The sequence below is a fragment of the Stigmatopora argus genome, chromosome 1 (genome assembly GCF_051989625.1).
Source record: "Stigmatopora argus isolate UIUO_Sarg chromosome 1, RoL_Sarg_1.0, whole genome shotgun sequence".
Taxonomy (NCBI): Eukaryota; Metazoa; Chordata; class Actinopteri; order Syngnathiformes; family Syngnathidae; genus Stigmatopora; species Stigmatopora argus.
Window position 1 is genome coordinate 22351705 of NC_135387.1, and position 15445 is coordinate 22367149.

At 39.8% G+C, this 15445-nt stretch overlaps 2 protein-coding genes across 5 annotated transcripts; both read right to left on the reverse strand.

Annotated features, from left to right (window-relative positions):
- Positions 1-136: 136 nt before the first annotated feature.
- LOC144081961 (mitochondrial carnitine/acylcarnitine carrier protein-like) lies at positions 137-5182 on the reverse strand. Of its 2 annotated transcripts, none has more exons than XM_077608583.1 (9): positions 4968-5182; positions 3929-4024; positions 3642-3769; positions 2670-2760; positions 2318-2435; positions 1682-1754; positions 1470-1579; positions 676-791; positions 137-604 (listed from the first exon to the last, which is right to left on the reverse strand). In XM_077608583.1, the coding sequence occupies exons 1-9, from the start codon at positions 5067-5069 to the stop codon at positions 542-544; spliced, it is 897 nt and encodes a 298-aa protein (XP_077464709.1). In that variant the 5' UTR covers positions 5070-5182; the 3' UTR covers positions 137-541. The 2 variants fall into 2 exon arrangements, with proteins under 2 accessions (XP_077464709.1, XP_077464700.1); XM_077608574.1 differs by having other exon boundaries at positions 676-797.
- A 708-nt stretch (positions 5183-5890) lies between these two features.
- On the reverse strand, positions 5891-14753 carry LOC144081951 (6-phosphofructo-2-kinase/fructose-2,6-bisphosphatase-like). 3 transcript variants are annotated; one of them, XM_077608561.1, is made up of 14 exons: positions 14663-14753; positions 11402-11527; positions 11139-11235; positions 11002-11068; positions 10352-10426; positions 9835-9891; positions 9615-9736; positions 9091-9298; positions 8871-9017; positions 8486-8590; positions 7666-7795; positions 7498-7560; positions 7211-7275; positions 5891-6956 (listed from the first exon to the last, which is right to left on the reverse strand). In XM_077608561.1, exons 1-14 carry the CDS (start codon positions 14736-14738, stop codon positions 6897-6899), a joined length of 1398 nt encoding a protein of 465 aa, XP_077464687.1. In that variant the 5' UTR covers positions 14739-14753; the 3' UTR covers positions 5891-6896. The 3 variants fall into 3 exon arrangements, with proteins under 3 accessions (XP_077464687.1, XP_077464678.1, XP_077464667.1); XM_077608552.1 differs by lacking the exon at positions 14663-14753 and adding an exon at positions 14225-14477; XM_077608541.1 differs by lacking the exon at positions 14663-14753 and adding an exon at positions 12135-12490.
- Between the last annotated feature and the right edge of the window lie 692 nt (positions 14754-15445).

The following is a 15445-nucleotide window of genomic DNA, read 5'->3' on the forward strand; positions in this document are numbered from 1 at the left end:
TACAATAAATTAAGACCACCTAGCTCTCTTTAAGGATTGACTCGGAATCTACAGGCAACAATAAATCTGCAATTAATTGGTGCAGGCTTACTGTTTCCAATTTACTATGCTTGTTTACAGAACAAAATATGAAAAGTTTTGGTCAAACAAGTTTTATTGGCACAGAAATCTATTGTCTTGTGCTCATATCATTTCAGGACAAATCGAGACGAAAAAGAAAAAGAACAAAATGGCTAATAAAACACAGTGGGCCCGGAATGTGTTGCTATGGTGCCATTTTTCGACCATATAGCAAAAAAAAATAGAATCTTTTTTTAAAGCTATTTTTACCATCATATTGCACAATTGGCCAGCAGACCACCACTTTTAATTTGTGGCCATACTTTAAGGCCATGAAAAAAATTCTACACACAGATTGTGCCCCAAATTGAAAGGTTTCTTCCCACGTCATGTCTGGGGCTTCATGTAAACATAATTAAAAATGATGACATTTCACAGAGACACGGTCCAAGCACTTTGTTGGCCACAGTAGCTCAGTTGTTCACCAGCCGGGTGCAAGCCAGTTCAAACCCTTTAAGGCCACTTCAAAGCCCAGAAAACATGCCTGCAAGATGGACAGAGAAAGATTAAGATGGTATCTCAACAGAAAAGAAGCATATGAGAAGGAAGACCTACAGCGTTGGCAGGGAAGGCTCGTAGGAAGACAGCATTGAACCCTTTGTAAAGCGCTTTGACCCCTTCTTCACGAAGCAGAGTCCTCAATACATCCACAAGACCTCTGTACTTGTCATCTGCGGCTGAGCACCCGTACACATACACACATGTTTCTGTTTAAAGAATTGTATAATAAAGCTGTACAAGACTAGAGCACACCGCTGTTCGAGTGGTTAGTGCATCGGCCTCACAGTTCTGGGGTCGTGGGTTCGATCCCGGGTTGGTCCTCATTGTGTGAAGTCTGCATGTTATTCCTGGGCTCGCGTAGGTTAAATGCCATGCGGAACTGTGAGGCGGATGTACTAACCACTTGGCTACCAGGCCGCTGACCCCTTTATTAATGTTAGTATTAATTATAAGCCCATCTCAAAACAAAACAATAAAATGTAGCATTCAGATAATTAGATTAAAAACAACAACTCAATCTTAGTTTACTGTCCCTTCTACAATCGTTCAAACTTCAAACTCTCTTTGTATTATAACATCTTTCTTTACATGAATTATTAATTTCCTATTTAAATGTACACAAAGTTCCAGGAAGAAGAATATGTGAATAACTAACTGTGACTAGGAAGAAGTTCTTTGTCTATTTTCTCTTTTTTCCCCCCTGTATGTTCGTGAATGCAGTTCATGACAAAACTTTGTGGAAAAACAATACATATACTGTATATAAAAGATTTTCATTATATGCACCACTGTCACCTGTCCTCAAATTTAAACGAGGAAAGATTGACAGGAAAGTGTTGCGGTGTCACCTGTCTGAAAATTGGACTTGAGGACGTCTGGGGGGAGTGCGATGGTCCAGTTCAAGAGTCCAGCTACCCCGCCAGCGAGCAGAATATAGGCGGGGCCAAGCTGGGAAACACTAACACGGACACATACAAAAATATAGTGCGATGCAAAGATTAGCTGCTAGGTACATTTTATAATCTTTTAACCAATAACCTTTTAGTGCAAAAAAAGTTACCTTTGCCCTTCTGGAGTCAGTTGGTTTTTCAGGTACTCATATGTCAGAAAGTAGAGACCATTTGAAGGCACATCTGGGAAAGAGAAAAGCAGTTAGTAATTGCAATATTGTGAAGTTCATAGAGGGTTATAGAATGACGTGTATGTTGTAAATGTTTTCGTGTTGACTTAAAATATATTTTATTTTGTGAATCAAACATTATTTAATATGTACATTGGATGCATTAGTGCTGTTACAAAAAACATAAGAAGTATAAGTAAAACATTAAATATGATCATGTGTTTTTGAGGTATAAACATTAAATACATTACACAGAGATCTATTGTCACCGTAATGTAAATGTTGCTATATAAGGATATTTATAAGATATTCAACTTGTGTTAATCTGATGTCAGAGTTAAAAACCTCACATGGAGTTATGTAAAATAAGATGTCAAGATGCTACACTGGAGGTGTATCGAACATTTAGTACATCATCTTTAATCTATTCACCCCTAAAGTAGAATGTATTACGTCCATAAATCGTTGTATACTGTACGATGTGAATGAGCTTCATATAAGCTTAGTAATGCCATATGATGAAAATATGCTACAATGATGTACAGAACCTTTGTATTAAGTTATAGTGCACTACACCTCTGATGAGTGTCAGCAACGTCCCCTTGTATACACTGCGTATGCCTTGTTCCTTGTAGAGACGCTTGGCACAGTCTAGGGGACCTGAATATTTAGACACGGGACCACCTGCTTGCACCTGCAAAACACATCTATTGTTAGCTCAGACCATCAGTTGCATCCATCCAATTTTAGTCAATTTTTTCATAGAAGTGGATCTTAAACTGAGCATGGGGCTCATCCGTGTGCCAGACAGAACTTGGTGGGCCATAAAAGTATTGGCAAAAATGTACATAGAGTACTTAAAGGGACTGGTATTTGAATTAAACAATAAATATGTTTCCTATCTTAGTTTTGAAATGTAAGACTTTACCTGTAGTAAGCATTTAATCCTTTCTCCCGGAGCCACAATTACTGTCGTGAAGATCCCTGCCAGACAGCCTGACAGGAATATCTGAGTGTGCCTGGACAAAATTATGCAATAATCTGACAACAGAAGTATTATATACATGCTACCCATTGTTATTACATCAAAAATATATCTAATACTCTACACCCCTCTGATTCAGTCATTATTTAATGGGAGGAAAGTATAAAAAAAAACGACATGTTGATACTCAAAAATGTGATCTGTTCGAGTGTTCAGCGTAAAATGAAGTTATGACACATTATATGAAATGTGGGGGTGGTGAGAATTGGACTTGAGAATGGGTGGGCTGGATCCACAGCAGCAAATAACATCAGAGGGTATGGCAATGTCCACATTTATATTTAGATATTGCTCTCAAGGAACATTCCCCACAAAACAAGGTCACTCCAGAACAACCCAGTACTGTACTTGCACGCACGCTCTTAAAGTTCAGCCTAGGCTAATATGCAGTCCTGCTGCCAAGATTGAGAAATGAATTCATGGGTCGAATATGATAAGAATATATGATAGCCTATGATTCTTTTTTGTGTGTTTGGTTTTACAAGAAACCCCACTTGGTCTGTTATTGAACAGCTTATACCCTACTTTGAAACCACCATGTGAAACAATAACCCTAGTTTTAAAATCTCATTTGAAACCACAACCTAGTTTGAAAACCTAAACTGAGTTTGAAACATACTTTGAAACACCAAACTGGGTTTTAAAGCAGGCGCAAGGACAACAAAATAACATAAACTTGCTGCAAGCAATGCGAGAGTGCTTTCACTCTGCAGAAACTTGCGTACCACTTCAACACCATTCAGATCATATTTGTTTCCTGATTCCAATGTCTTTAAAAATATAAGAAACCAGCAGTAAAACCCCAATTACATTTCAATCCTTAGTCACATGTATTTTTTATTTTTTTGTACTGACGTTAGCTCCTGGCAGGGGTCCGTCTGTTGAAGCTGCTTCCCCAAACCAAAGCCAAAGAAACTGATGGCCATCATGGGAGCCACGCCCACCAGTGGAGCTCCCATCCCTTTGTATAGGCCGAGGATGCCCTACACACAACGCATACACACTATTAGAACCAAAGCAAGCACTATTTTAACACAATGCTCAGTGCTGTTTTAGTACACTTGTCTCTTAGTGCATTTCACTGATAGTAGTAACTAACATGATCACTAAGAAACAGAACATTTGAATGTGTTTCTACTGACCTCTTTGGAGATGGTTTTGCGAAAACAGTCAAAGGTTCCTGTGTATACAGCGTACCTAGAGAGCGAGGAGGCTTTGGGTTGAGTCTGGAGTCTCACCTTACACCAAACAACACAACAAATACCATTAAAAAGTGGCACATGGAAAATTGACAGTTCATTTGTATACAAATGTGTGGGTGTGGAGTGTCTGGCCACAATCGTTGCTATTGGACTGTAGACACGGAGGGAAATACATGATTGAAAGTCACCGAGAACAAGAAAGCACAAGTGGAAAATAACATTATACACATACAAAAGAGAGAAAAACACTTTTGTATACACCAAAAACAGACTTGCCCTTTTGAGCTCGGCATTTCTCAATAAATAACAACATAGAGCCCCAACCTTTTTCTCACCGCGGACAGGTAAAGCTCTTTTTATTTTCTCGCGGACCGGCAAATGGGGAAGGCGACAACTTGAGACAAAATTGTGTGGGGGTGGGATCGGTGCACGAATGACATGCACAAGGGTAAAAAAATTCCAAGCATAATAGTAAGTCGTATTTATTATTATTATAACATCTTTTCTCATTTCAAGTAGGAGGGCAAGATTGAAAACGTGAATATTTATTACTCTGACGGACCGGCACCGGGTGGGTTGCGGACCGGTTCCGGTCCACCGACCGGTGTTTGGGCACCACTGCCATTGAGTAAGAATTGAACAGAATGAATGACAATTCCTTCTATTTTTTAGTTTCTACTTTTCTCATGAAGGAGAGGCCTTCATACATAATATCAAGGATTCAATCTAGTGACAAAATTTGAGCTAACATTGAACTCTACCTAACTGTTCCTCACCTGTTCCCCACCCATTGTTTCCCCGTTTTCCCCAAAAATTAAAAGCAAAAGCCAACATTCCCCGTAGCCAGTCAAGTCACTCGCAGACTGAGTTGCGCCTCGAGTCTTTTTAAGCTGATTTGTCCCAATAATCTCCACAAAGCCTGGGAAGAAAACCTGTCAAGAACAGCAAAGGTCGGCTTGCAAACACACTTGGGAGTCACCTTGATGGTGTCCAGTGGGTGTCCGGCCAGCAGCAGACACGCTCCACCGACTCCCCCGGCCACAAAGTTCTTGAGCGGGGAAATTCTTGGCTCGTCCCCCATCCTCTCCCCCGCATCGCCCACGCCGAGGACCGGTGTCACGACTCACGATGGACTGACGTCTGACCGTGCTGTCTGCCCTGCACTTCAAACCCGCAAAACTATCGAAAGAAAGCCCCCCCCACCGCTACTCCCGCCCCCTACGTCATCGTCACGTGCAACAACCATAATAGAAAACATTCCCGTGGAATCACGTTGTACTGGTTTTCATGAAGTGACACAAACAAGTCATATCCTAAAAAATGCTAAAAAAAATGTTCAATCATAATCGTTATAGATAAGTCAAATGAAGTGATAAAGAAGTTTCTACCAGAAAGTTACCCTCACAAAATAATTGCATTCATTCCTTATTTGAGCCGCTTATCCTTACAAAGGTCTGCTCAGCCGGAGCTTGTCCCAGCCAACAAATTGTTTTTGCAAGCACAAAAAATATTTTTGTGAAGACAATTTCTTTTGAAAAGTATGCATTTTTTTTACAAGCACAAATTAAATATACTAAGAGATTCAAGAGGTAAAACAGCCTCCATTGCAAATTGAAATCACATAGGAACAATCATAAAAACTTTTAAGTATTACAAGTATAATCCCCAAGATATTGCAGTTTCATGCTAATACAATTATATAAAAATATAAAGCGATACAAAAAATATTGTATCAAGAAAATTGAAAAAAAACACCTTTGCCAAAAGAATTATTTTTCTTAAAAAAAACAACAGCCAAAGACAACCAAGCCAAACACCCATCTGTTTTCAATATTTTTTACATTACAGGTTTCTATCGATAATTAAATCAATTTAAAAAATATATTTAAAAAAAGGAAAAAACAGAAGCCAAAATATTTTATTGATTTGAAGTCACTTTAGATAGCACCGATTTGAACTAAAATGTTACATAAGATTCCCTATTAGAAATGGAAAAAACATACAGGTTCAAAAACATAGGAGGATAATAGAGAATTTCTCCCAATTATTGTTATTGCCCCATGGCTGCTCCGTGTTTCCTGTTAAATGCTACAAAGCTGCATTGTGCCGATATAATTTTATGAGAATTTGGCTTTTATGTAAGCCATCTGATGGTGTTGGAGTTGGGCAGTTTTTTTCTATAATCCTTATAAAGCGTGATTTATGAGTGTGTGAGTGTGTGTATGTTAAGATTCTCTTGTATCCAATGCTAGTCCACTGTGAATTGATGTGGACAACTCCTTCGTAAAAATCATGAACTACTTCAATTAGGTGGTTAGCAATTCATTAGAGAACCGTCATCATGTGAATAATGATTCTCGCTATTTAGTTTAGCTTAGCTAGATGTCATTCGTCAATAAATCTGCTTGATGTGCAAGCTTGCATCTCACTAACAGTCCATGAAGGTATTTAGCATACAAATAAGAAAGAAAACAATCCAAATGTCCCAACAACGAGGAGCACAACAACAAATATCTCACACATCATATTATTAACTATGATTTATTGCAGTATGTTCCCTATTGATTAGTGTCTGAGTCCCTGAGTGGTCATAAAGTGCATTATTGAATAAGATTTAAATTAGTAAAATAGCTGTTTATTTTATTTATGTTTCCAGTCTGAATGTTTTAAAAGTACACATTCTGGGAATGTGACGTCAAAATTCTGATTCAGTGTTATTCTCAGAGGCTAAAGCTATTACTACTGCAGCTGAAAGTTCATCACATTTGTTCTTTTGGTTTCTTTTCATTTCCACCTAGAAAAATTGTGAGGCCATGATTTCCCTTCAAAATACTTGACAGGATTCAGTTTAAAAGGCAATCCTGTTCACATTGTCTCTGGGAAATCAATTGGTTTCGTTGGTGGTGGTCTAAACGTGCTCTGGGACGGTTTCCAGCGCCTCTTCTGCTTCTCTGTCCACATCCACATTCTAACAAAAAGAACAAACTTTAAAGACTTACTCAAGTATACTTCTAGAGTATTTTCAATGATATTGTACAGTTATACTATATCTTTCACACATTTTTTGATTTAAATCTCCCAAAAGAACCTGTGCCATATATTACTGACATATATTAATGGACCAGAATTGATATGATGAGCAAAACAAAATGACAATACAAAAATATGTTTCTTATAACAAAAATCTGAGGCTATTACAAGTTCACACGAACTGGCACTGACCTCTGGCTTATCACGGTGTGTGTTCACAGCTTCAATTTTAAGGAAGACCGACTCCACTTTACAACCTGGATGGTGATTGCAACAAAAGAGAAACAAACATATACCAACAAGTACATATAAGCCATCTTCATACCTTTCCCCCGATAGCAAACCCTTTAATGGTATTTGAGTTTGTCACATTAGACAGCCAGCACAATCAAGACCGGTTGTTAATCCGAATAATAATCAACAGCAAAGTAATGATAATAGCAATAACAAAAAGAAGAAAATTGCTGCAAGTGACTAACCATAGGCGACTGGGGTGAGTTTGAGGACTGTGTGAAGAGGACACTTGAGGTAGGGCAGTTCAACTGATAGACACAACATTCTTAATATTAATATAATACAGTACGGAAAAAAAAGATGATAAATCGAGAGACATGATGTGGACCATGCACTTTATTATATGCTCATACCTGAAGTTTTATCCAAGAAATATGCCAGTAAACATCTCATGACAGCCTGGTGGCAGATGACCAGCACGTTTTCCTGCCTCTCCAGCTCCATAATGACAGGCTCCAGTCGCTGGACCAGGTCCTCATAAGACTGGAAAACAAGAGGCTAGTTAGACGAGGACAAAAGTATCCACTGTTTGCATGTGATGGGCAATCCTGCCAGCTCTGAGTTGTGGAAGAGACTTAGGGCAGGTGTGGATCATGGTCGGGTAAAGAGCAAATTTAGAATCAAATTGTCACTATCATTTTTTTCTTCAAATTTATTAGATTCAACGTCATGTTGCTGTATAATTTAATTTCTTTTTTTTCCCAACATTTTGTTGGATTGCAATCACTCTTTACGTACTCATTCTGAAAATCTGCAAAATAACAATATGTTTAATTATGTGCAGACATTTTAAAAGGTATGCAAAATAGCATTTTTGTCAACTTGGGATCGACATTAGCATACCTGTCAACCTCTGCCGATAACTGCCCTTATAAATGATTATGATTCCCCTTACAAACCCCCAAAAAACCTTACAAACACCGTACGAGTCGTACGGTGTTTGTAAGGTTTTTTGGGGGTTTGTAAGGGGAATCATAATCATTTATAAGGGCAGTTATCGGCAGAGGTTGACAGGTATGCATTAGGTGTTTGTCGTGGTCTTTCACGTTGGTGTATGACAATGTTAGTAGAAGAGGCCCAGGGGAAGTAACCTCCATATATAATACAGAGTTTGTGTTTATCAGACCTGCTCTCCAAGACTGTAAAAGACATAAAACACCAAGGACACATCACCTCTCCTTTTGGGTAGCGGTAGCGATACTTGTCTTGGTCTCGCAGTGCAAACTCTTCTGGATAATTCTCCTGAATCTCCTCGTATGACATCTCCTCACACACGCCCTGAATCACAATCAAACATGACAAAGTGTAGGGCTAGCAGACTAGCTCCCTACTAGCAGTCATTATATCTTTATAAATATAATCTAGGATTAAAAGCTGACAGTGACTATGATCCTTTATGGTCTATTCTCTCAGCTACATCAAGTTAGCCTCCCAATGACAAGCAATGGCGGTCGTGTAAGGAGGTGTATTGTATCCACTTATCCCTGAAAAGTCATTGGTTCCATCCGTTACTTCCCAAGCCTTGAAAAAGTCGCCAAAATGGCTTATTAGCACTTACAGCGTCAATCTCATTGAGAGCCTTCCACTGTTCGTATGGGACACCAAGAGCTTCGGCTGTCTGAATGGTTCTCTTCATGTGGCTGGTCCACACCTTCAGTTCGTTGATACTCTGCTTGCGCACGTACACTCCCAAAGCACTGGCAAACTAGACATCGCATGGCTTGGTGTGAATGGGCAGAGCTGATGGTATGATGCTATCACACTAAGGCGTTCCTCACCTTGGCGCCGCGCATCGACAGGCCAGGATCCCCTCCAATGCGTCCTACCAGGTTGAGCTCACTCTCGCCGTGGCGACACAGATAAATGGAACGTGGTGTCACGTGGATGTTCATGAGGTAGTAAACAATTCTGCTCTGGATGTGGTCCTGCACTCGGTTCACCAGATATCTGCTGCCCACGTTAAAGATCTTGATGTAGGAGAGATTCCTGCAGGAATTGTGGGGAAGACATGTCAAACCATGTGAAAATCATATAATGTAGAATTATTTAAATAAAAAACACGTCTCATGTGGCACATCAAAACTGGGATTTTTTAAAAAATACTATATTCTCTTTATTAAAATCCCAAATATATTTCTATATATTATACGTTGTTGTTAGCACCGACTGGTTATCTGCACTGTCCCACACCAAAATGGCCAATTATAGTGTTTGGGTTCCATGCTGCCTCGGCTATGGATTTGGTCTAGTACGACTGCGTACCTGCTATATGTGGTCCTTTTGGTCTTTGCATTATGGTTACCTGTCTTTTTCATCGTCCAGTGCCACATACGTCAACTTGTAACAATCAATCCTCTTCAGGAAGTCGGCCACAGCCTCGTCCTTATCACAGTTAAGGTAATCAGGACTACTTAGCTTCACTTGCTAATTCAACAGAGGGGGTCGATAGGTAATAGGTCAAGTTTGGCCTAGCTTTTGATGCAGAGAGCAAAATCATACGCACGGCTTCACACACAACTCACCTTAATATTCTCAGCAATGATTGTTGTATCGTCACAGATAGATTCCACAAAGAAAACCTGAACAGATTAAAGAAAAAATATTTTTACAAAGTTTTTAAACAACGAGTGTCAGAATACCAAAGGTAGCAGATAAGTGACTGAGTACTGCTAAAAACGATGAAGGTGAATGCTATATTTTTTCCCCTCACCAATTTCTAAAATAATAATAATCTAAGTAAACCATATCTGAACTTTCACAATGTGCCTTAATTAAAAAATGGCCAGTCTTTCTTTGAAAAACAAAATACTATAACAAATTCAGCCGTTAATTAAAAAATGGCCAGTCTTTCTTTGAAAAACAAAATACTATAACAAATTCAGCCGCTAAGAAGTCTGACAAATTAAAATCACTGACAAATTTGTCTTTGTACAATAAAGACAAAATTAGAGCTTTTCTCACCTTGTATGTTATGACATGTAGTAAAATGCCCTTTACAATGACAACTACTGTAAGGTTCAGTTGTAATGCAGAACAAACCTTGTAGCCATTTTCCTTAGCAAAGGTGAGAATGACATCTCGGCGCTCTGCTGTCGTGTTGGTGGCGTCGAAAACCTCAAATAAAAACATAATTATTGATTAAATGAATCATTTTCACTTTCGTCCTTGTCATATAGGAAGGAGGTCAATCTATGGAAAGTATTCGGATCCTTACATTTTTAACTCTGTTTTAATGCCACCTTTTCTCCCTCTCCTCTTAACTCTTTTCTATCCCATGTTTTCTTTTAATAAAAGACATAACATAAACCACCACAATGAAAATCCGATGTTGCACTTTAAAATTTGTCAGCCTATAAAGGCACTCAGATTAGATGAACAAGAAAGATAAAAAAAATTGAAGTAAAAGGAAATACTTAAGAAAAACTGAAAGACTAAACTCTAAGTAAAAATAAATAAATTGTTGAATGGAAATTAAAGGAAAGAAATTTACTACATATATTTCTATATTGATAGACTTGGAAAAAAAATCATCAAAATGATTTGACAGTCTCTCTAAATGATTTTAGCAAATGTCTGCAATAAAAGGAAGAGTATAGTAAACATTTTAAAGGGGTATAAAATACAATCTGTAGACACTTTCATTATAGTTTGATCACTATGGGTTTGAATCAGTGTGCTGAATGACTTACCACCACTTGGCCCTGCTCCCTGTTGAAGTACTCACACACATCTTTGAGCGCAGCCATGGCACATGCCCTAACGAACAGCAAAGTGACATTTAAAAGCAGCGAGAGAAGAAAATTGTGATTTTTTTTGCTGATTGTACTTTCGGATCTTCATGGCCTCTGCATTGTCGGGTTTGAAGAACTCAAAGCTGTTATAAGAACGCGTCGCATCTCGGCGATACTGCCCCACATTGAACACTGTTAGAAAAAAAAGTTCAACATGCTTCCAATCAATGGCAAAACAGCCACTAATGTAAAAATGTGAGCAATGAAACTCTGGACATTACTTTATATGGATCCATTTAGAAACACTTTGTGCATTGTGCCTTTTATATTTGTAGCCTGTGTGCATGGCAAGTGGTACCTTTGGTTGTGACACCAATCCAGTTGAGGTACCTGGTGAGCTTTTTGGAAATGTACGTTTTACCGCGAGCAGGCAGACCCACCATCACAATCATGGTGGGTGAGTTGGTAAACTGAGGAACAGACGCTGAAAGAAGAACAACAAATGATTTTGCCATTACTTGTTGACAGGACAAATACAAATTGGTAAAAGGAAAAATATTGGAGGGAAAAAAAGCATTTTCTTCATTGTGGACCAGGTTCCTAACCAGACACAAAAATCAATATTTTGGGCTAAAAACCAGCGGTTTATTTAAAACGTATACTGAATGTGTCACACTTAGTTTTGTTTAGAAGATGAGGATTTTTATGTAGTCTTTTGTTCATTGACAATTCTGTTAACCCAAAAGGGAATATTTGCATTAATTCTCAATGGTAGTGTCAAACATTTAAATGTTTTACCAAAATATAGGAAGAGTTGCATTCCTCCAACTTTTAAACAACGATGAGCATGTGTTTCCCAATTTCGAAGGGCATATACATTAAACAAAAAAAACGCATGTTGTGGAAATACAATAGAGGGTTTTATTTTACAGCCTTGCTGTTCAGTACTGGGAGTTCAGTGATCTTTCAGGGGGTTAATGACCGGAAGGGTGCCCCGTTCGCAGAAAGTATTGCTGTGTACAACATCTATAAACTTAAACGCGTGCACACATACAAATGCACGCAAGCCAATAACAAATTGCAGTACTCACATCCTCGACGCTTGCTCAGTCGGCTGTGCACCCACGGCACCCATGTCTTCTCTAGACGGGTTTGTGTGAGAATGTTTTCATTAAGTGACACGGCCATGGCTGTCTACGGGTGAGTGTGTGTATTTGCAGATTTTTAAAGTCTATCACACTGGGAGGTGGAGTCATTTGAGCACCTGTTTGGCTGGTGGCTGAGGATGGAACATCACGGATTGGTCAATGACACATGCTGAAGGAGGTCAGTCACCAATAAGCTTGGATTGTTGCCTCAGAACATCACACTGATGTTGGAATACGTGCAAGGTGTTGCATCTTTAATAAACGCTGAAGACCAAAGATGGATTTTTTTTAAATGCAGGATTTATCATCTTTCAACAATCCTAAAATGTTCATGTTTTGTAGTAAATATCAAAGAGAATGCATCATATTATGATTATTTTTTTCTTGACAAGCCTAGAAACAATGTTCCCTCTATTTTTTTGTTTGTCTGGGCAGAAAGACAACCTCCCTGAGCACACTGAGTACCAGTGTGAGCAACATCATCATTGCTCGCTATGGGCACACACCAGTATCACACCTGCCATAAGCAGGTGCATGTCTACTACACATAAATGATTTAGTAATAATAAAATGTAATGATTAATATCTAAAATGGGCGGCCCGGCGGTTGAGTGGTTCGCGCGTCGGCCTCACAGCTCTGGGGTCCTGGGTTCAAATCCAGATCGGTACACCTGTGTTGAATTTGCATATTCTCCCTGGGCCTGCGTGGGTTTTCTCTGAGTACTCCGTTTTCCTACCACATCCCAAAAAGATGCATTGTAGGGATTGATTGGACACTCTAAAATTGCCCCTAGGTATGGGTCTGAGTGTGCATGGCTGTCTGTCTCCTTGTGCCCCGGCGATCGGCTGGCCACCGATACAGGGTGTCCCCCGCCCCTGGCCCAAAGTCAGCAGGGATAGGCTCCAGCACCCCCCGCGAGTGATAAAATGGATAAAGCGGTTCAGAAAATGAATGAAAAAATATCTATGAATAAAACATCTTCATAAATGCCATTAGAATATGCACAAATCCAACTTCAATTTTACCTTATTTTACACATCTGTCCTTCTCACTTCTCATTCTCGTTCAAATGACTTTTCTGCTGAACGTGTCACTTGAGATAGTCAAGTTTCTATTTATATGCAATATTTTTCCATGATATTGCTTTGATTTATTTAATAAGGGATAGAACATAATAATGAACATATGTATGATTGTAGCCGAGGGCTAATTTCCATTTACTATAGTCCATTGTGTAGGTTGAAGACAAACGATCAGACATACTAGACACACACGCACACAACCACACACACAGCAGATTTAGACAGTTCTCACCCGATTTCACAGCTTGTTTTCTTCTATTTGCACAGTAAAGTAAAAAGGAATGTATTAAGAAATATTAAAATGTAATTAAAAAAAGATAGAAGGGCTGTAAAACAAGAAAAACAAGAGTGGACAGAGCTACTGCCACTGACTGCCACTGGCTGCCACGTGAACGGTGCCATCATGGGGGGTAAAAAAAATTGGATTTTATTTTATGCGCTCCATATGATTTGCTGTGCGCGGAGAAGACGAGAGTAGTGCGCAATTGCTCACGCGCGCAGCTTAGAGGGAACATTGCCTAGAAATTATCAAATTTTGACGCCAGATTAACCGAAAGTGCCCTGGGCAAAAATGCTTTGTAATGTAACACACCTCCATCCCTACATCTGTCAAGTATACCAGCTTTTTTTAGCTATTTTGGGGGAAATTTCTAATGGGACTTTGTCAGAATACAAGCCCCGGAAAACACACAAACAACTCTAAACTGTAAACTCTAAAATATGGCAAATCACATATGGAGAAGAACATTTTGCAAGAATATTTAGGACATTTAAAACAGTATAACTAACACTCACGCTCCATGGACTCAAACCCTGAATCATGTCAAGACGCGTGTCAGCCAATGTCCAAGGCAAATTTACCTCAAGATATGTCGTCATAAGACATTGCCTCACGCGTGATCGCCTGCGCGTCAGCTTATGTGTGAGTGTGTTTTCAGGTAGATGCTCACCTGTGCTCGTGCAGCGGGCACGCCGCGTCACGGGAATGATTCTTCTCTTCCTTTCAGCGGACTCCATGAACGACAACAACCGGGGCCCACGTGGGCGCGTACTCACAAGGCCAGTCGCCACGCCCACTCATGACCCAGCCCCCCAAAATACACGCCCCTGAAACCCACTACCATCGAGGTATGTCCTGGAACGCGCCGTCTCCATGAAAACGACGTGCACGCGCGGCATTCCACTCGTAGACGTTCAGTGGTTGGTGGGAGGTGGGGGTGTAAGGCCAGGTCGACCCGGTCAAAAAGTGACGCCATTCGGGTTGACGCATGCGCACTTGCGACGGAGAGAAAACGGAAGGGACGCTTGGCGCGTTGCCACGTGCTTCCTGTTACACAATCGAGCGGCGTGTGATAACGTGTGGCGCGCGCGTGTGGTGACTGGCTCACCGAACGGACGCTGGAAGCGGAGCCTCCTCTCTGTGGGCACGACCCCCGCAACTTGCGTCACCGCGATGGGCTTCATCGGACCCCCGATGTCCTAGTTTGGTTCTTTGCGTGTTGTTGAGAGGGTACGCGGTGCTCAAACGTGACACGCAGTGTTCTCCTTGGCCAGCGGGTTTCGCTTTCTTCTTTACGTCAGTGCGCGTGCGCGAGCAGTCTAACAGATCGCATTGGAGACAACATACTACTTTATTCAACTTGCCATAGGAATTGACAAGTTTCAAGAAACATTTATGACAGTGGTGGACCGTCAATGCCTGCAAGGCCTTCTATGCTGGCCTAAAAAATATATGAATCACAGACTGATGTTAATTATATTTTGTCAATGAATTCATAAATCATTCCAAATTCTCTGTCAGCTAGCTTCCTTTCATTGCTTTTCCTCTGGTCAGCCATTATTTGTTGCCAGGTTCAGAAATATACCTGGAAGCCCGGCAGCATAAAATAAGCTTCGATAAAACTGCTGCTTTAACCAACCTCACCAGATCAGATACCACAGAGTTAAACAAGATTATAATGATGTTTTAAGCTTTTATTTTATTTGGATGAATACTTGGATATTCTACAAAAGAGAATATTCTAAGATTCTACGATTAATGTATTTTTTAGCTATTCTATTTGTAAAAGTTTGTTCTAACTGGTTTATTATACTTTTTGTTTGAGTTGGATTTATTTATTTTAACATACCATACTTTTACCCTAATGCCATAGGAATTAACAAGTTTCAAG